This window comes from Ixodes scapularis, unplaced genomic scaffold, assembly GCF_016920785.2.
Source record: "Ixodes scapularis isolate PalLabHiFi unplaced genomic scaffold, ASM1692078v2 PGA_scaffold8__174_contigs__length_109621045, whole genome shotgun sequence".
Taxonomy (NCBI): domain Eukaryota; kingdom Metazoa; phylum Arthropoda; class Arachnida; order Ixodida; family Ixodidae; genus Ixodes; species Ixodes scapularis.
Window position 1 is genome coordinate 29,035,685 of NW_024609883.1, and position 19,832 is coordinate 29,055,516.

The window sequence follows — 19,832 nt, forward strand, 5'->3', positions numbered from 1 at the left end:
TAAGAACTCACTAAAGGGAAAACAATGAAGATACGATGCACGGGGTCAATGGGCACAACGTGGGAGCTAGGAACAACGCTGCTCTCCGCATACCAAAATGGGCGCGCAACAACCGTACGCCAGACGGCGCGGCTGTCGCTGCAACACGCAAGATGGCGACCACTACGCGGAAAAGGGCTTCGCTCCATGCGACAGTGAATGCTGTCGCATAAATACCAGTATTCTTCATATAGCAAATATCGTGCGAAAGGGAGCAGTAATTTATTGCAAGAGGCATTTGGTGACGCCTATGTTTTTAACAAAATTCAACCTGTAAAAACAAACTTTTTCTTTTTTTTTTTACAGCGGGGTTGTTAAGGGCTACTTTCACCAGGATCGTGTACCCCGCAAAGAAATGTCGACACAAAACTCCGGTTTTCGCCGTCGCTCATAGATGGCGGTAGATGTCCAGAGTGTTGTGTAGGGAGGCTCTAGTGAGGGTAGGGATGTCGCGAACCACCCTAGGTTCGATTTCGAAAGGTTTCGATATTTGCGAAGCGAACTAAGGTTCGATTTCGAAAAATTTCGATAATTTCGTACCGACCGAGGTTCGATTTCGAAAAATTCGCAACTTTTGTCCACAGCGGAGCTTCGAATTCGAAAATTTCAAAGCTTTCACGGTTTCTAAAATTTCGAATTCGAATATTTCGAATATTTTTTTACTTCAGGTTCGATAAATTCGAAGATTTCGAAATTCTTTGTAAAAAAAATTCGAAAACTTCGAACGCTTCGAATTTTTATAGACATGAAGTTCGAACAATTCGAAGATTTCGAATTTCTTTTGGCTTAAAGTTCGAAAAGTTCGAAAGTTTCGATTCTCTTTTAACGCTACATTCAAAAAAAAAAAAAAAAAAAAAAACTTCGAAGATTTTGAATTTTTTTCTAATCCAAGTTTTCAGAGTTTGAAGTCCGATTTTCAAGTTTTTCTACAGTTTCAGTTTCAAATAACGTTTTCACGACTCACTTGTTTTCACAAAATCAAGTTTAGAAAAGTTAGGGTGTGATATCTAGATTCTGCGAAGTTGGTAAGGCAATTAAATGAGACCACGAGTGTCCCGGACGTGCTAGAATATTTGCCAGTGCAGAATTGTGACCGCCAGCCCCCCGGGGGGGAAGGGGGGGGGTCTTTATCACGCAGTAGTGATTGCACGAACACACTGTTTTACGAGACTCATCCAGTTCGAAACGGCCAGGGGCGAGCAGGAGGTTGAGGCTCAGAAAAACCGTGAAGTGACCTGGCAAAGTAGCTCGCCACCCCTTGCACGCTGGTAGTAATCCGATCCGGTGAAGTTTATAATTGTCCTGGAGGTTTATTTTCTGGGACGGAGGAATCGCCTCGCAAAAAGCACAAAAGCCGACACAACTCGAGGTCGAGGAGCGTTCTACCATACAAGTGGCGTCGGAAGAGGAAAAACGGGGGGAAAGAGGATAGCGGCGGGGGGGGGGCGGGGGGCTTCAGCCTCCTTTTTCCCTTTGCAGGTATTTCGGACTGTTAAAGAAAACAATACGGGGAAAGGGGGCGTGGTCGAGCTTATTTTAATCTGAAATTATTTATGCATATGTATAGCTACTGTCGCTCTTCACTGCATAAAAGGTTGCGTAGATGGTCACTGTTAGAAACTCGTTGTCAGAAGGCACTGCTCGTCACATGCTTAGTGGTTCGGAAGTTCAAAGCTGTCTTTTCGACCTAAACACCTGTGCCGATAGTAACAAAAGAAAAAAAAAAAAAAGAATAAATGCGGGAATAAAAAGCAGGAGAAAAAAAAAAAACTATCAAGAATTCGTCGGAAGTGTTCTATTCGTGCATATTCAGAGGTTCAGAACTTCGAAACAAGTTTCTTTTACCAAAATGTGTACAGGCTAAAAGAAACACGTCCCAAAAACGTGAAGCGAAAAAAAAAAAAAAAGTTTTCTTTTAATGACGTGCTGAACTTGAACACTACTAGAAATCTTCTGCAATGAGTTAATTTATTCCTTAACGTGAAAAAACAATAAATATATTATTTTGTATTCTGCAGATGGCAATGATATGTACTGTCTGTGGTGCTAATTTAAATGCGATACCTCAAACAACTTGGACGAAAATAAATATCAAGTTTAGGTCATAATTGCATGCAGATACATGTTTGGACATTTCTTCGAATCTCACGTTGAATAACAATAATCACATCTTAAGACGGCACTTACCTAGGCTATACATAGATCATTCTTAAAAAAGTATAACATATCTACCATAAATAGCTCCGGCTGCAGCGTGCTTCAAATCTGGCACAAACGATAATCGTCAAAAACCCGTCGTCCGTCCTCGCCCCTTCGGGGATTTCTTTCTTTAAACCTAAGCATGTCAGAACATTGAAATAAATGACATTGTCTTTCGTAAGGAACGCAGCACCGCGTGTAAAAGTTCGAGAAAAGAAATTACGAATGTACCCCACTCCTTGAAATCAAATGAAACCGGCCGCCGGTCTTTCGAAGTTCGACGAACGTCGAACTTTTACCCTAAAAGTTCGAAATTCGTCGAACTTCTGACTTTTCAGAATTCGAGAGTTCGAAACTTTTCGAATTTTCTTGATAAATAAGTTCGAAAGTTCGAAATTTATCGAATTTTTTGGTCAGTCAAGTTCGAAAGTTCGACAAGCATCGAACCTTGCAGCGCAATAAGTTCGAAAGTTCGAAAAAGATCGAATTTTTTAGCGTAATAAGTTCGACGGTTCGAAAAGCGTCGAACTTCTTAGCTTAACAAGTTCGAAAATTCGACCTCCGTCGAATTTTACGATATAGACAATTCGAAAAATCGAAATCTTTCGAACCTTTCGAACCGCTTGATTCGATCATCGAAACTTCGATTCGAGAAAAGTTCGCGGCATCCCTAAGTGAGGGTGGGGGCAACTCAAAGCCTGGAGAGCGTTTGCAATTTAATGGCGGCGCCTGAGGGAGAGGATTCGAGAAAGGATATGCGCCAATGTTGCCTGCACGAGAGCAGGCGCCCGCCCTGTTGCAACTCTGTTGCTCCATGCGCCTTTCCTCCTCTCGCCTCCCATTGCAAGCAACGAACGCCTTGGCGCAGCCTCTCTCGCTTCCTCCTTGCTCCGAGAATCGCAAACGTCGAGAGGAGAAAGCAAGGTTGCCAGACAACCAGCAACGTCCAAGATGGCGGAATTTACCATTTTTCGCGTTAAAAAAATACTTAACCTATCGCAACAAAACTGGTGGCTATGGAAAAGTAATCATTTATACCTCGTGTAAATTATTCAAGCACCTTAATGGGCCTTTATGACCTGAGTTAGAAAAGAAAAATGACCCTTTGTGCCATAGACTCCCAGCAAAATTTAGCAATTAAATGGCGTCCATGTCCCGTGATCCCCGCTAGGAGTTGCACCCACCCTCACTTGAGCCTCCTTAGTGTTGTGTTTATCGGTTGTCCGCTTGCCACCGTCGCTCATAGATGGCGCAACCTCTTCAGCCTTTCCAGAGACTGAGCCCTTCCAGTCTGGCTTGCCGACTTGCGGCCGGCCATTACTTCATTCCCACCATAGAACAGCTTCGCTGGTCTTCTTTCTTCACCAAAATAAAAAGGCTTTTTCTTTTTTCTTTTTTTTTTTGTTATTGAAAACGGTTTCTTTATAATCATCAGACCCCTCCGTCTCTTTTTTCTTCGGTTCCGTGCTTCGACCCCCAAAGCATTTCATATGTTCTCAGCAATCGGCGGAGCATCCTCATAAATTATAGTAGTCATAAAATCAATAACCTGGTGCGTGTTTCACCCCCCACATCCCAGAGCAACTTGACTAAAAGAAAGCCTGTCTATTCGCGGGAGGTGAAACAAATGCCACGTGATTTTCGTAGTGTTTAACACCCCCCCCCCCTCCCCCCCCCCCCCCCCAATAAATGGTAACCGCTCCGTCAAACTTTTACGATATACATTGCAAGCAAAGCGGAAAAACATACTTTAGAAAATAAATTCGGATCTATTTGATTTTAATCAGACTAATTTGATTCAGATCACTCGCTAAAAATAAGAGACTCTTTATCACCACATTATTTTTAAGCGTGGCATATCAATTGATCAATTCATCATTGGTAACAATGCGGAAGAAATAATTCATCTAAACTTTATATCCAGTTTAATTACCAACTTTTTATCGGTCCACACTAGATCAAAAACAGCCAGATTTTTCTAGTTAGTTAAAAGGCCTTATTTGCGTTTTGTCGCGTTCTAATTTCCTTGCACTAAACATAACCTTTCTAGTTTTTGTTTCGGGCTTTGATTCGCTTGATATAGGCCGTTATCTAACTGACGAACCAAGCGGGAAGTAGAAAGAAAGCTCAATGATCCGATTTACTCGGAAGTGCAATGCTTTTTGCTCGCGTTCAGCGAATATTTCTTGCTCCGTGGTTGTTGGATTTAAATACAAAACAAATGAACATAAAAAAAAAAAAAACATCAAATGATAGATCTAAACGGTAAGTAAAAAGTATTCTCGGAACTATTTTTACGGGAAAGGTTTAATTTAAATAGTCATAGCAAAACTGGTCCGATTTATATCACGATTTATTTCAGAATTTAAACCATCTTGGTTTTTATTCTCCACCGTGATTACAAGTAATCAAATTACTTGTCATCAATTACTTTTTTTAATAATTTTGTAGTCATTTGATTACGTTTATTACTAATTAATCGGGAGAGTGATCTCATCCCTTTTGGAAGTACTAAAATTGCTTGTGACCGCAATTATTTGTCCATCCCCGTCTTACGGCGCCCTTTATTCACTCAAATTCTCTTCCAATGAATCCTCGAAAGAAGCCTCCGACAGGGTTTATTAAGATTGATAGGTTAAGAAGATCAGTATAGTTATAAATTTATGATTCTAATCCAATAATTGGCATTCAAAAGACCTGTCTTCAAACCGGCAGAAAACTGTCATTTTAAGTAATGGGAACAGTAACTCTTACTTTTTCGAGTAACGGCCAATTACTTTTCCTCTTAAGTAATGTAATTTATTAGTTTTTAAGTGAGAGTATTTTATTTGATTACATTTTTATCGACTAACGTGTTCTAAACTGTTTCCGGTTGACCACCTTGGATGAACTCCTGTACTTTCGTCTTTGACCACGTTCTTCAGCGATGACCCTCCGGTTCTCGTTTATTATTTTTGTTGCTCAGCTCTCGAACACACGATTAAAACAATAACGGAGGTTGGATATTGTCCGAGTGTGGCTAATCGGTTATCGAATTATTCTCCCGATATCTCCGCGGTGTGTCGCGACACGAGCCCGGCGCGTCGTTTTATTTACGGAGCCGGCGGCTGGAGCGGGCGGCAGCCAATCGGAGTGGCCGCTCGTGGCTCTTCGGAAACTGAGCTCACGGGCGAAGCGGGCGCCGAAAGGGAGCAAGGCCGCGCGCATACTCACGGGAGCCCGGCTGCACGGCGTACAGCACGCCACAGGCGAACAGCGCCGAGCCGACCAGGCCACACGACGCCGCAGAAGAGGACCTTGATCCACTGGCCCGGTTCGACATCGGAGAAGTAGCACCCCTTTCGCCGACGCCGCCGCTCTTGCCACAAACGACCCGGATAAACGCACTTCTCTCTTTGGGACAGCAGCGGCCCCGATGTAGCCCCCCCAGAAGAAGGTTCGGCTCCGATTCGCCGGCTGTCCTCCTCTGGACGCAGTTACCGGACACCCCAGCAGGTCACTGACCCTCGCCTGCCCAGCTCTTCCACGTGCTGCTGTTGTTCCTCCGTCTCAGGGTTGGGTGGGACTACCTTCGACTCGTTTCGAGTGGCGGGCACTCTGAAAAACCGCACCTCAGCCCTTCGCTAACCTACACCGTGTTACGATGGGGCAGGGAACCTGAGCCAACTCGCGTTCGAACGCCGCTGACCGGACGTAAAACAGCTGACGGACGGAACGGACGAGAAATGCCACGAAGGCAGCGCGCGAGTACGTCCCGGGGTTCGCAGATGGCGCCACGGGGACCGATGGCGGCGCCGACTCGTCTGCGACCGCGGCGCGTGGAATCCCGTTCAAATCCGGTTCGCGCTTCTTTTTTCCTGGGAAGCTTCATCGCCAGCTCCGGGCCGTCTCGCCGACAGCAGCGGCAGCCGCGATTGCGCGACGACCAAGAACAACTCGGGCTAATCGAGACATCCGGAGAACGGGCAATTCGCGGACTTCCTGCGCTCGTCTCCCATTGCGAGCCGTGGGGTGGAGGGCGGCCAGAAATCCTGCTCAATCTGAAGAAGCGACGCCAATGCAGCCTGTTAGATGGATGGTCACGCTGAAGCGAACGTCCTGCGACGTGGACGAGCTTCGAGCTGTTTTCAGCCGTTGTGGTTAGGATTTCACGAATGTCCCGAGACTACACGTAATGCCATTAGAGTCGTGGAGTGTTGGCACAGTTATCTGGTTTTTCGGGTGCGTCAGGTTCCCGAGCTGTGCCGAGTGTCAGACTTGTTCTCATTTGCCTCTTTAGTTGTTGCAAACATGGTCCTGTTCGTACGTCCGAATGGAAAAGTAATTCCTGGGCGCAGTAGAGCCTGCTATTAAAGTTGAGGTTTCGAAGCTTTTACAATATCACCTTAACTCCCGAGGAAATTCTGCAAAAAGACAAGAAGGCAGAGTCTCAGCTCTGCCGCTTTTGCCTAAATTGTCCAATTCAGGGGACTTCGAGGCTGGCACACACACTTAAATGCTTGTATAAATAATTATCGATAACGAGGAAATGGATATAAATAAAACAATATTGCACCCCCCCCCCCCCCAAAAAAAAAAAAAACAAGAAAAAAAAAAAAAAAAAAAGACAAGCATGACTCTACTTGATATTTCTGAAGTTGAAAAAAAAAAAAAAGGAACAAGAAAGACGCGTAAAAAATGGTGTGTGCATGTTTTTACAGCAGGAAGCTTTGTCTGCCTTAGTAGGCGTCTGGTATCTACACTGTAGATGAGCAATTAAGCCTGTGCGACACAACTGCTACCCTGGGGTCTTGAACGTGCACCACGCAGTAGTAATACAGAATCGCACGAAAGTACGATGCTCATCCAGATCGAAACGGGCAGGGTGCGGGGTTTGAACCCAGGATCCTGCATGGGTTCTGCAGCGCGAGCTTTGGCTCCACGTGCTCCGACCTGGTGTGCGCAAGCCAACTCGGCCACCGATCCGCCAGAAACCACCGAAACAGGCCAGCTTCAATCACGTGCATGCCTGCCACGTGAAGGTATCATTGGCAGGCTGGCGATCCCTCGTGCTTCCCTCACGAGCACGTCCTTCCTTCACAAGCGTGAACGCAAGGGAGTGGTGGGTTAACAAGCACCCGAGTGATTCGCTACACCGTCGATTCGCTCAAATGATTGGTAATCCTAAAACGTCATTCGCTCGTGTGATATGGACCCCTGTTTCGGTTGTTACTGTTTGTCGCTCTAGGCTGAGTAGGGCATCGGAGAGGGTGTGTTGTCCCCCATTTTACGTGTCGTCCTTTTATTTCCCTGTCAGTTCCTGTCACGTCAAATATTCGCCAGGTCGCCTACGCGCTACTCTCCTTTTATATATCGCAGCCAACATTTACGCGCTACGACGAAACGTGTCGCAGATTTTTTTTAGTGTCAATTGATCGCCAACGACTCCAAACAACAAAATCAATGACACTTTCTTTTTTCTCCACAAATCCCGCATATTTTGACACAACCGCAAAACCGGTCAAGCCCGTGTAAAAGAAAACTGAAACGAAGTACCGGTCAGTAAGTCCAGCAAGCGGCAGCGCCTTTCAGATGGCCTCCGCGAGAACCGAATTCGGGGCTGTCTCGCTCTCCATTTACCGCGCGGAGGAACCGAATCCGTACGGGTAAGTAGAGAACTCGGGCAGTGGAGCGACTCGCCGCCGCCGCGTGCGGTGTCCTGGTGCGTCACGGCGACGTGGATCAAACGCCGCGTTCACCTTGACGCGTGTCAGTCAGCCGCGTCCGCCGATAAGCCCTGGTCGTCAAGATAAAAGCGGGCGACGGAAACACGGCTCTTTGGAGGAAGGTCGAGACGGCCACGAGCCACTGAATCCTGGACCGCGGCGCAGAAAGCAGGGTCTCATTTACACTGCTCATACATCATGCAAGAGACACAGAGTTTTTCCGCAGACATGATAAAAGATTTATCTGCGGCCATTACTAATGAATACTCTAAGCATGCATGCTTTGGACATGTCTACAGACAGTGCTTGTATGACCCACGCGACCGTCATGAGGAAGAAACCAGACAGTGTATGCAGCCCGTCTTCTGTATGGTGTATTAGCAGTGATTGCGGCTTTAGTTTTAGGACTCCTGCGCTTTTCACAATTGCGGGGGGAGCTGGGTTCTCATCTTTCAAAGTGAAATGCGTGGTGTGGGCGGTTTAGCTGTAATGGCGCGGCTTCGGTCGTGCGTAATCCAAACGAGTTGCGGTTGGCCGGCCCGGAGGGGAAAGGACAACACAGTCCGGGAAAGTCTCAATATTCGCCCTGGCAGCACACGTGGCTCTGCGTACTTCCTCACGATGTCTTAACGGTTCCCTGGTATCCTGCGGACATCCAGAACATAGAAGTAGAGCCTCGTTTTTGACTGAAATGTATCATATTCGGTACGATGCGGCGACATAAAAGAGTAGAGCTAAAGGAAGAGAGGAAAGAACAGTGTAGAACTGCACCGTGCATGCGGAGGGACCCGGCAGGGAGTGTCCGGAAAGGGCCCACCATGCGCACCAGGACACACCGACGTGGACGTGCACTCACCGCAGACTCGATGCAGCAGTGACGGGCTTTTTATTGCGGCAGCCTGTACGCTAGCCAGAGGCCATCACCCAAAGCAGCACTCTGTGTACACGCTGCCGGACAGGGGGAAGTGTTTCTGTAGGGCGGGGGGAGGAGCGGGAGGTCCAGTATACAGTACGGGGCGACGGCACTGCCCTCGGAGCGGCGGAGTCTGTGCGACGCACCAGTAACGAGTCCACGACGGCGGTGACCAGCACGGCCGCCGTTTCACTGCAGCACGGGGATGGACTTTGTGGGCGAGAAGACGAGCTGCGGGTCGAACGGCGAGTACGGGTGCGTCACGAACGGGCTCAGCGGCGGAAACGAGGGCAGCCCGAACCCGCGCGGCGGGAACTGGAACCGGGGGCTGGGCACGGGACTCAGCGGGTACAAGGGCAGCATCTTGGAGCGCTGGTGCTGCGTCAGGAACGGACTGGACAGCGCCATCATGGGCGCCGACAGGCCGGACCCGAACAGGGCCGACGGCGCGAGCAGCGGTGGAGGCTTGGGCCGCGCCACGGACCTCGGGGAGCACTTGGGCGACGGGCAGGAGTCCGTGTCCGATTCGGCGCCCGGGCGCTGGCGCTTGGGCAGGGTCCCGCCGCTGCTCGTGGACGACACGTCGTCGGCGGGGGCCTCGTCCTCGTCGGACAGCGACCGCTTCCGCTCGCGGCCCTTGAGGCTCAGGTCCTGGGGCGCCTGCGCGATGCTCTCCATCTTCACGTGGAACGGAATCTTGTTCTCCGTCTTCACGATCTCCGGGAACGAGACGAAGCGGTACACGAACTTCTGGCCCAGCACCTTCTTGATGATGTTCTTGTCGTAGTAGTAGCGCAGCGCCCGACTCAGCTTGTCGTAGTTCATGTTGTGCTTGTTCTTGCGCAGCCCCCACAGCCTGGCCACCTCCTCGGCGTTCACAAGCTTGAACTCGCCGTCCTCGTTGGTCCAGGTGATCATGTGGCTGTAGCGCTGGCTCAGCAGCAGCTCGAGCAGGAACTGCCACAGCGTGATGTTGCTCTCCATGGCACCCGGGGCTGCAGTCGGAAAGAGAAAGCGCGGCGGGCCACTCAGTCGCCGCGCTGGGCAGGAAGCCCCCAGTTGAGGGCCAAGCAGGAAGCAATCCCGGCCCGCGCAGGAAACGACCAATTGACGCCACCCGCGGCTACCCCCCAACCCCTGGTCGCGTTGGCCCCGCGGGACGAAAAAGTTTTACCTGAAACGGACGTCAGCCGCTCGGGGCGGCCGGGAGGCGAGCCCGCCGAGGCACCGGGCGAGCGGGCACGGCCACCGCGGTCCGGGCGAGACGCATGCTCGTGCAGCGGCTATTCCTTTTTCGCGACAAGAAGGCACGCGGAACAGCGGCTGGCCGAAACACACGCTGCTGCCGGCGACCGCCTTCCCCGGCAACGCACAGCGGCTGCAATCTACCGCGGCGGCTGTCCCGCTGGGCGCGATCCTGGCGGCCGCATTCCAGCGTGTTTCCCCTCCCGAGGCGACCTTGGCGTCCGTCGCGTGAATACGCAGGTGCGCTTCGTGGAAGCGCGCTCGGGACCGCCTCTCCCCGCACGAGGGGTCTCCCGGAGAAGCACACTCACCGGACACGTGCTGCTGTTGCTGCTGCTGCTGCTGGTGGCCGATCTGGTGATGATGATGATGGTGCTGCCCCCCCTGCTGCGAGTGGTGCAGTTGGAGCACGGGTTCGAGCACCCGATGCTCGGCCGTGGCACGGGCCAGAAGCATCTCCTCTTCCTCCGCGGTGCACCGCTGGAATCCCATCGGCACTTGCTGCTGCGGCGGCGACTCCCCGGGGCTCCGGACTCTGGCCGGCGGGGCGCGGGCCGCGATCACGTCGTCCTCCTCCGAACCGGCCCGTAGGAATCCCACCGGCGTCCGAACCCTGGCCGGGGCCGCCACACGGGCCGGAGTGGTCTCATCTTCTTCCGAACCGCGCCGCGGGAATCCTTGGTGGCGCGGCGGCTGGGGTGGCGGCGGCTCCCCCGGGGTCCGAACTCTGTCCGGAGGCGACGCCGGGGGTTCTGGCGCCGGGGGCGAGCCCGTCGTCCTCTCCGGGGCTTGCGGGGGCGGGCCGGGGCTGCCCGCTGCCCCGGAGCGCTCCAGCAGGTGCCGGAATCTCGCCAGGACGCCGAGGGCTGTCCCGCTGTCCCTGGAGTGAGCGTCGGAGCTGTCCTCGGACCGGAGGAGCTCGGAGCGGCAGCAGCACGAGCCAGCTCGGCCTGCGCTCGACTAACGGGAGCGGTCGGCCCGCATGTGGGCCACCGGGCCGCAGCGAGAGAGAAAGGCGCACGGTGCCGTCCCCTTCGCCGCTGCTGCTCGCCGCTCTGACCCTGCTCCTGCCGCCAGAGTCAACGCACTCCGCTTTCCCCGAGAGCCTTCCGCCGACGCAGCCGGGCAAATGACCCTGGACACTTTCAAGGGGAACCTTGGACAGACCCGGGCCCGGCCGCTGCCACCTTCCCGCGCCTGGGCCCAACTCAGATCCGGCTCGGGGCTTTGGGGGACGGGCCGTCCGCGCGTCTGGAAAGAGCGGACACGCGATAACCAGGCTCCGTTATTAGGGAGTTTTCGTAGACCGCGCTGCCTCCTCCGCTAAGCGTTCCGCAACGAAGAAGTTGCTACTGCGCCTGCGCGCCGATAGCCTTGACTGTGGAGTTCCCGCTATTGTAGCGGGTAGCGGAGGGCCTTGCGGGACGGCGAAAACGATCTACGAAAACTCCCTATTGTGTAGGAAAAATAAAAAGAAAACAACAGCAAAAAAATTCGTTCGGAAACAGTAAGCACGTGATGACAAGCAGTGACGGAGTTCCTCCTGCTAGGCAGTTCACGGATACGGGTATTTGCTTTAGCTGGCAAAGCTCTCCCTCAAACGATTACGAACCTAGCAAGAAAGAAAAAAAAAAAAAAGCGGGGACCAAGTAACCGGGATCTTGCGGGTTCGCTTCTTCTAATCCCTCAATGCGTGAGTAGTGCCCGGCCAATCAACTCCCTTCCAAGTGTCACGCGGCCGGGCTCTCTAGTGCTGTGTACGAGGAGAACGCTGTCATCTGGCACAAGGTCGACTGTCCACCGCGCGTTGCTTCCCCTCCACTGTCGACTTGGGGGCGGGGGAAAATTCCCAAATAGGGACGACGGTAACGAGAAAGATGGTTCGACTAAAACTGTTTTTATTAGGCAAGTCGCGCCTTTTTTATTGCCGTCATCTTGTCTTCACGTGGCTTCTGGAATATTTGTTTGCGTAGGAGCGAGACCTTGAAAAAGGGGGTCTAATGTCAACTAAACGGTTTTGTTATGTTTCTGTTTATTTATTTTTCGTGCGTTTCTTTTTAATTTATTTTTTACAGGAGCTTCGCTGCTTGTTTTGTAACCTCGGCTTTTCTTCTTTTTTTTTTTTTTTTTTTTTTTTTAGTTACGCGTTACGGTGACCGAAAGCGTGCTCGCCGATTTTCGTGCATACTGGACATCCAGTATAAAAGTTTAGCGGGCGAAAAAAGAACTTCGACAGGTGGAAGCGGTCGCACGATTTTCTCCCACCAGCTGACGGATTTCTTTCCACCTCCGAGCTAGAACCGCGGTAGAAACCGCTTCTAACCAATCCAACCGCTGCACAATTTTAGTCGGTCTCGCTGAAACGAGTGTCCCAATGTACGTAATAAAAAAAAAAAGAAGCTATTTTTGAGAAGTAAACTTTTTACGCCCTTGAGTTGCGCAGTGCTCGCTGATAGAGCTTCTGTGAAACGGTGTTGAATTAATGGCTTTCGATGAAACGGCATTCGGTCAAATATCCGGAATCAGCGGCAATTTACCTAACATAGGTTCAGCCAGCGAGGGGAGCACATCCGGTCGTTGTCCAGAATTGACGCAGGGGGGGGGGGGGAGGGGGGGGGGGGGGCAAGGCAAGGGGGGGGGGGGGGGGGCGTACTACAAAGCGGCATTTCTCGAGGCTACTCCAGCGCGTCCGCGGCCGCCTACAGATTAGCCATAGTCGGACATTAAACACGTATGGCTCGTTTTTTCTCCGCGCTCGCTCATCAAGATGCGCCAATCGCGTGCATGCAAATTGCAGCGTATTTGGCGCGGCTCGGTCGAATAGCAGAACAGGCGCCGTGAGTGGACACTGCGGCTGAGCCTTCACGTAAATGTACACTGTTTTTTTTTTTTTTTTTTTTTAAGGTTGACAGATTTGTTTAAAAGAAGCCGCGAAAGCTACACGTATGCGGTTTATGCACATCAGTTCTACGGCCAGGGGGACATAGTATCGGGGGCTAATCGTAACGATCAGTCGGCTAATTACTTAAGATTCGTTAATTCACTTGTTAACTAGTGAAAATAAACATATGGTTCTAATTAGAGACTCGGTGAGCGTCATCGAAAACCATTAAATCAATGCTTTTAGAAACACTTTAAGCGCGTGGTAAGCGTAGTTGCGCGTCAAAAGTACCACTGGTACATCGGGTACCACAGGCTGGGGCGGTGATAACTTATAAGAGACGGAAAATCGGGCGGGCGCCTTATCGCACCGGTAGCGTCACTCCTGCTGCACGAATGCCAGCTGCCTTCTCCCGCCAAGTTCCTAATTCAAATCATATTTCCATTTTCACCAATTAAAAAGTTAATAACGACTTCATCGCCTGATCATTACGATTAGGCCACTATACCATGGCGCCCTGACCGCACCTGCACCTTCACAAACCCCATAAATGTAGTTCTCACAACTTTTTTTTTTTTCAACAAATCTGTTAAGGTTAAAACAGATGCTCAGTATACTTTCGTGGGTCCGCACAAAAGTCACATTTTTCCGTGGGCACACGCCTATAAAAACCTACGGCTTTCCTGGGTGAGCATTTGGTCCAAGTGTGCTAATAAAACGATGACATTTTGCCCCTGCCTGCGGGGAAATCGGCGAGCTCTGAGCCGTTGAGGCCGTTACTCCGCAAAGGGTTCGTGTCACATCGAAACATTTTGGTAAGCGGCCAAGCTTACACTGCACGAGCGCAAATTGAAAGAGAGCACTGTGTCGAAGGAAGAGCTCTCGCTCTCTCGCTTTGCCTGCACATGTTCTTTCGGACGCCTATCGTCAGTCAAGGGGCAAGTAAAAGGGCTGCCGTACCTTTTTGCGGGTAGAGAACACATATCTTCTTATTTTATTTAACATCTACATCGTACTGACCACCTTGCTCGTGTTCTTCAGATAATCGTCATCAGGCATGTAGCCAGGATTTTGATTCGGGGGAGGGAGGGGGGGGGGGGGGAGCATGACAACGTGCTGTATGAGGAGGAGGGGGAAAGGAGGCCCCAGCAAAATGGCAGGTTTCGGGAAAGGGGGTTGGGGACGGGCCTTCCCCTAGATACGTGCCTGATCGTCATACCTCTCTGTGGAGTGTCATTCCAACTTCTACTCAACAGAAAAAAGAAGAAAAAAAAACATGGACAGGTTCTCGAGCATACAAACTGTATTGGGGGCCGACTCACTGGCTTCTGGGCGCATGTGTGGCATCTAATATTCTATGGAAGATAGCTAACGCGCATGCTCATAACCTGCTCCACAGCCCAATGATCAAAGATATGGCAGTGCTCAAAAACCATTATTGGAATGTCCTACATGTCATTTGTTGTACACACAGTTGGAAAGTTGTATAGAGAGGATTGAATTTCCTCAAAAACAACGCGTTGTAAAAAAAAAAAAAAAAAGCGCGGACACGTTATATATTTTGGTCAGTGGTTAGACCTTTCCGAAAGTCAGTCTATACCACCCTGTTTAGAGCTCAACCCGACGCAACACTGTACCGACGCTCCAACGGGGGTACTACACAACTTCTCCACGCCAGAAAAAGTGAACGTCTTCCAAAGCATAGAGCAGAAATGGGGAAAGGTGCTGGTCCTTTTCCGTCGCCTGCGATTCACAAAAACCAAGGGTGCTTCATTTAGCCGAGCACGATATCCTATCACGGCCATTAAGCGGCAATACTGGAGTTTTCGGGAGTGCCACCAGGTGACTCTGACATTGAAAAAGGGTATATTGTCTCGCTATACTCAGCGTCCATCCTGTATCGTAACATCTGAAGAACAGACCTACCTCCCGCTGCATAAACCTGGAAGATCTGCAAGTTTCTTTGCAGAGCGCGGGACCGCAAAGGCTTGAAGCATCGTGGACGAGAAGCCCCAGATAACATCAAGGGCGATGAAGACACCCCGACGTTAGTGCAGTGGGCCCGTTCAAGGGGCACCACCACACAGCACAGGAAAGCCAAAGTCGGCTTTCCGTGGCACTGCATCGGGAATGCTGTTGCCGCTGCTAATAATGCATGCGAAAATCTTTTTCATTATATCTTTATTTTGTGATCTTGGGCCTTGCCCGCGAGTTTTGTCGTTTGTTCGTTTATTAATACAGAAGATTTAGGGTCAGGCCTTGTCAAGTGACGTTGTTCCCCTTTTTGTGCTTCTGGACCATCAGAAAAGACAGTTGTTTCTAGCCTTGAAAAAAAATTGATTGTTTGGTCAATTGATTGATTAATTCATTAATCGATAGATAAATTGACTGATTGATTGATTGATTGATTGATTGAATTATTCGTCCGTTAGTTGGCCCATCAACTCATGGAAGTTTCGACCATAGTCAGCGAACTCGCTGACCCTACCCCACCCGCCTCAAGAGTTCAGACATAAAGCAGCTGAACCCCTTCAGCATATATTATATTAAAACGGTATGTTCTTTACTACAGCTAGGTGCAGAGGACTGCAATGATCAAGATATTTAGAAATTGCCCAGGGAAAACCTGGTGTGTACCCACACTGCGCCCTTTTGGTCGTAGCAGGCCAATCATCTCGCAGAAAAAACGGAAAGAAAAAAAGAAAAAAAATGTACGGAGTACTTTTTGACACTCAATAAAGCGACGTCATGAATCGCCTTCTAGTATGCCAAAGCTGTGACTACCGCTCTTTTTGGCAAGGATATACGGAAGTAAACACGAGGGGAAGTCATCGCGTGGGTCAGTGTATACGACCGTTTATAACCACTTCGGAACATTATTCAAGATGCTTTTTCGAGGATTTATTTTTAGCTTATGGACGGCATGTTGTATTTTCCAGAAACAACTGGTATTTCAATAAAGGAAAAAAAAAACGCAGTACTGGTTACCGCAGTCTACCATCTCTAGGGTGTATAGCCTCGTTTCACGCGCAAGTTAAAGGCCTTCGGAACAAGCTCTTTCAACGAATAGACCGATCTCACCAGCTAGTTTGGTTACGCCCTCCCTGCAGCGATACATCGAGGGAACTTTAGTCTTTTTGCACGTAGGACAGCCTTGCTGGAAGTTTGCGCGTGCTGAGCCCGAGACAGTCGTCTGGGGCACTGCCGCCCGCCTCGAACTAAAGTTATGGCGGCTTCACGCATGCGCCGAACGCTTCGTCAGATCGGTCTATTGGTCAATCAGCTCGTCATTTTTTAAGTAGTTCGTTCTAAAGGTTTCTAACGTGCATGTAACACAGGGGTGCTTAAATCACGTCTCAGGCTGTGCTTCGCCGAAACAGCGTTCATTGAAATCGCGCAATCAGAAACAGGGTCCGTCGAAGGGTTCGAGCTTATGAAAGCGAGTGCGTTGTGACCTTTCAGAGATGCGCGGCGTCTCATAAGAAAGGGTTAACGAAGATGCCTAGAGCCATAAACTTGAGTGCACTCCAAGCTTCCCGTGGTGCTATGCACAATTGGAGAGCTCTAGAATTGGGTGCCCAAACGGGGTCCCCCAAAGGGCGTCCCACAGCGCATGCGCAGAACTGACACGCAGTGCGACGCCCCAGGGGGGGGGACCCAGAGTGTTGAAAAGTTTATTCTAAACCTCTTTGTTCACTCCATAATCCTGGCCGACTCTTAGAGTCCTTGCGAGATAGAGATGAGACAACCTTCCATTTCATAGACTGGTAAAATACCGTTAAAATGCAGCCTCAGGATTTTATTTTAGACAGATTTTCCTAGACTACGTCACCAAAATGCTACTTCTCTTTACAAATGCTTTTTGATTATCAAAAAAAAAAAAAAAAATGAAGACAAATTGTTACCAGCAACGTATTCCTAAAATAGGGTATTTTTTTACATGTTTTGTCAATATAGCTGAGACATTCCAATCAATGTTGTTTCGAATTCTCAGCTATATTGTTTTCGCATTCTGGCAGTTATATTAGTTTTCCTCTCTTATTCTCTCTCCCTTTTACCTCCCCATCCTCTCCTTGCCCCTCCGTCAACTTCTGAGTTGCGTCCCCGTTGCGTGATTCGGCGTAGTATTTTGACAATCTTTGCCGGCTGAAATATGTGCACTCGTCGTGTCTTGTCTTGCCTGTTTATTTGGACTGTTGCCTCGTTCCGAAAGACAACTGGCGAGATAAAGTGCGGCTGCAATTGCCGCGTCGGAGCTACCTCCGAAACAGGCCAAGTTTCGAGCTGCGCAAAGACGAAGGACGGCACACTATCCTCTCACTTTCCGATGGACAGCAGCGCGTAAAGCTGTCACCTGACTAAGTGCTCCGCCCATGCTTGCTTCCCTTTCGAAGGTCACGTGACAAGGCAATGGATTGGCTTAGGTTCAATAGTTTGGACCCAGAAAAAAAAAACAGAAAAAAAGAACGGTGATTATAAAAAAAACGCGCATAACAAACGAAAACAATGAGTCGTAAAAAAGGTTCCGAAGGAACGAGACGAAGGTCTGAATCCGAATGAGGCACGGGCTTTCTGGCGGTTATATTCGGGATGATAGTTTGAATCAAGGCTATGACCTCTACCAGGGAGCAGCGGTTGAACCAGAATCGGGGTCTCTTCTAGGGGTGACGGGAGAAGAAACACCGCAATATTACGATTCAAATGCGATCTTTTATCGCCCGACTGCGAATATGACGTGCCCGCTCGCCATCTAAGTGAAGTACACTACTCGAGAAGAGGCACACCAGATCTCCATTGCGTGGTTACGACAGGCATTCCCAATGGAACGGAGAGACTCTGTTTCGACAGGGTCCGTGGAAGATACCTCGGCGTCGTCGGTTATCTCTAGGGCAAGCTTGAGTTCCGCTCTTGAAAACTAATTAAATAGCGAGATCGAGACAACGACGGCAAAAAGAAGGACTTGTGCTCAATCGTGTCGGTCCTTTTCGTAAATGTGCCTTTTTCGTCCTTGTTTCGTTCAAACTGTTTAATTAGTCCTTACTATGTGCCCACTAGCCCTCTCATAAGTCGGCTTGCTCTCGAGTATGGTTGGTGCAACTTGGTAACCAGTAACTCGGTGTCGTCTGATAGTTTTGTAGCCGGGATCGCGTCGCGAAAATGATGTCTAAAGCGCCTCATTCACACTGTTCATACATACATACGGTGTTAAGTGCAGACACAATCACGGAATTACATGCGGACACATCTCATCCATGTTCCAAGCATGTTTCATCCATTCATGTACCTCCATGCTTCCAAGATGTCTGCCGCCACGTAGTGTTCGTATGACCGATCTGACCGTCGTGCAAGAAAGAAACTCGGACAGTGTCTCTAAAGACTGTCGTTCGTACGATCCATTCCCTCTGGGAATCAGGCACGCATCTCTAAAGCACGGTGGTTCGCTCAGATCCCCAAGTAGAGATCCTTAATAGGATGAAGGAAAAGCCCCGAAGCTAATGGGCGTCCCATCTATCCGTACTGACACCACCGCCTAAAACGTTCACCTTTGAGTCGTGCCCCGCTCGTCGAAATTGGATTCTGCGGTCACTTCTTTCCAGAGTCGAAGATCCCTGCCACAATAGCGTCTCCGCTTCCGGTCCGGGTGTTATAATTGCCGACTGAGGTCCCTCCGCAGAGCGCCCCCGGGCCCGGCGTCCTCGGCGACCTTTTTGTTAAGGACCCACCGTCCCGCGGAGCTCTGGTAGCGCCCGCCTCTCCCCGACGAGGACCATAAATTCGCGTATAGTCGCTCGGCGCCTTCCACCAGCGGTGCAGGCTCAACAACAAAAATGGTCATCGTGAGCCACGTAACAACTTGTTTTTTCTTAGGGGTGTTATATTTACGTGCGTGTTGTCTTCGCGTATTTACTGGGCCTCACCAACACCAGCTGTACTCGTTGTCACCTCGAGAAAAAAAGGAATTTTAGCGCGTTAATTATGCGCTGCACGAAGTATAGCTCTTTCAAGATTGGGTTGTGGCGCTTGAAATGTGTGTGTTTTGATGAAATAACCGTAAGCTAATCTAACATCCACCACCATATTTCTTACTCCACCTCACGGAGGATTCAGCCAGTAACGTTCCGCGAGAGGTTAGACGTTTTTAAACTTGAGTTCGTGAGGTAAACACGAGTATAGAGTAATCGAAACCCGCGCGCTCTAGCTGGTTTCACCAAATGGAAATCACACTTCTAACGCATCATACAAACGACCATTTGTACACACTGTCTGAGGCGTCTTTGTAGGAAGGTCCTGTCATATTGATCGTACAAAGGCTGCCTGCAGACACGTTCCAAGCACACTTATGAATGAAGCCAACGTGCGTCGAACACGCCTGGGTCGTGTCTGCAAAACAACGTGTCATGTCTACAGCGAATTCCTCGTTTTGTGTACGATGCGTGTGCAATTTTACCGCGGCTTAAGTCTGAGCGCATACGTGTCGGAGCGCAATCGACACCACGAGCCGCAAGGCCAATCAAACATCTAGCTCCGAAAGCACAACGTCACGGCCGGCGTCCGCCGCCTTCCTGCGCGCGCTCGTCCGTCGGTTCGCCCATAGCCTCCTCTACTCACAAAGCCTGGCAGCTCGACGAGGGAGCCATAGAGTGCCCCGTCGAAGATTTGGAGCTCCAGGATCTGGTAGCCGTAGCACAGAGCGTTTCTCGGGGAACCTGGACGTCAGCGCACAGCTTTTGCAGCGGCGAGGACCCGAAACACACTTGTTCGCTCGGGAGAAGTGTGTTTCGGTGTCTCGCCGCTGCGGGGCGGTAGTCACGTGGCTCTCTTTTCATCCGTTGTCTGCCGCTCCACCTTT

General features: G+C 50.0%; 2 protein-coding genes across 3 annotated transcripts in view; both read right to left on the bottom strand.

The window, feature by feature from the left end:
• The window catches only part of LOC8037503 (probable transmembrane reductase CYB561D1), a 93,264-nt gene extending 86,426 nt beyond the window's left edge, over positions 1 to 6,838 (bottom strand). The window contains exon 1 of the mRNA XM_042286780.1: positions 5,452 to 6,838. Within this exon, the coding sequence (XP_042142714.1) occupies positions 5,452 to 5,560 (109 nt within the window). The 5' untranslated portion in view covers positions 5,561 to 6,838. The remainder of the gene's footprint in view (positions 1 to 5,451) is intronic.
• Positions 6,839 to 8,784: 1,946 nt separating this feature from the next.
• LOC8034736 (ETS domain-containing protein Elk-4) lies at positions 8,785 to 11,057 on the bottom strand. Of its 2 annotated transcripts, none has more exons than XM_040217825.2 (2): positions 10,413 to 11,057; positions 8,785 to 9,851 (listed from the first exon to the last, which is right to left on the bottom strand). In XM_040217825.2, the coding sequence occupies exons 1-2, from the start codon at positions 10,591 to 10,593 to the stop codon at positions 9,046 to 9,048; spliced, it is 987 nt and encodes a 328-aa protein (XP_040073759.1). In that variant the 5' UTR covers positions 10,594 to 11,057; the 3' UTR covers positions 8,785 to 9,045. The 2 variants fall into 2 exon arrangements, with proteins under 2 accessions (XP_040073759.1, XP_002410379.1); XM_002410334.5 differs by lacking the exon at positions 10,413 to 11,057 and adding an exon at positions 10,031 to 10,235.
• Positions 11,058 to 19,832: the final 8,775 nt, after the last annotated feature.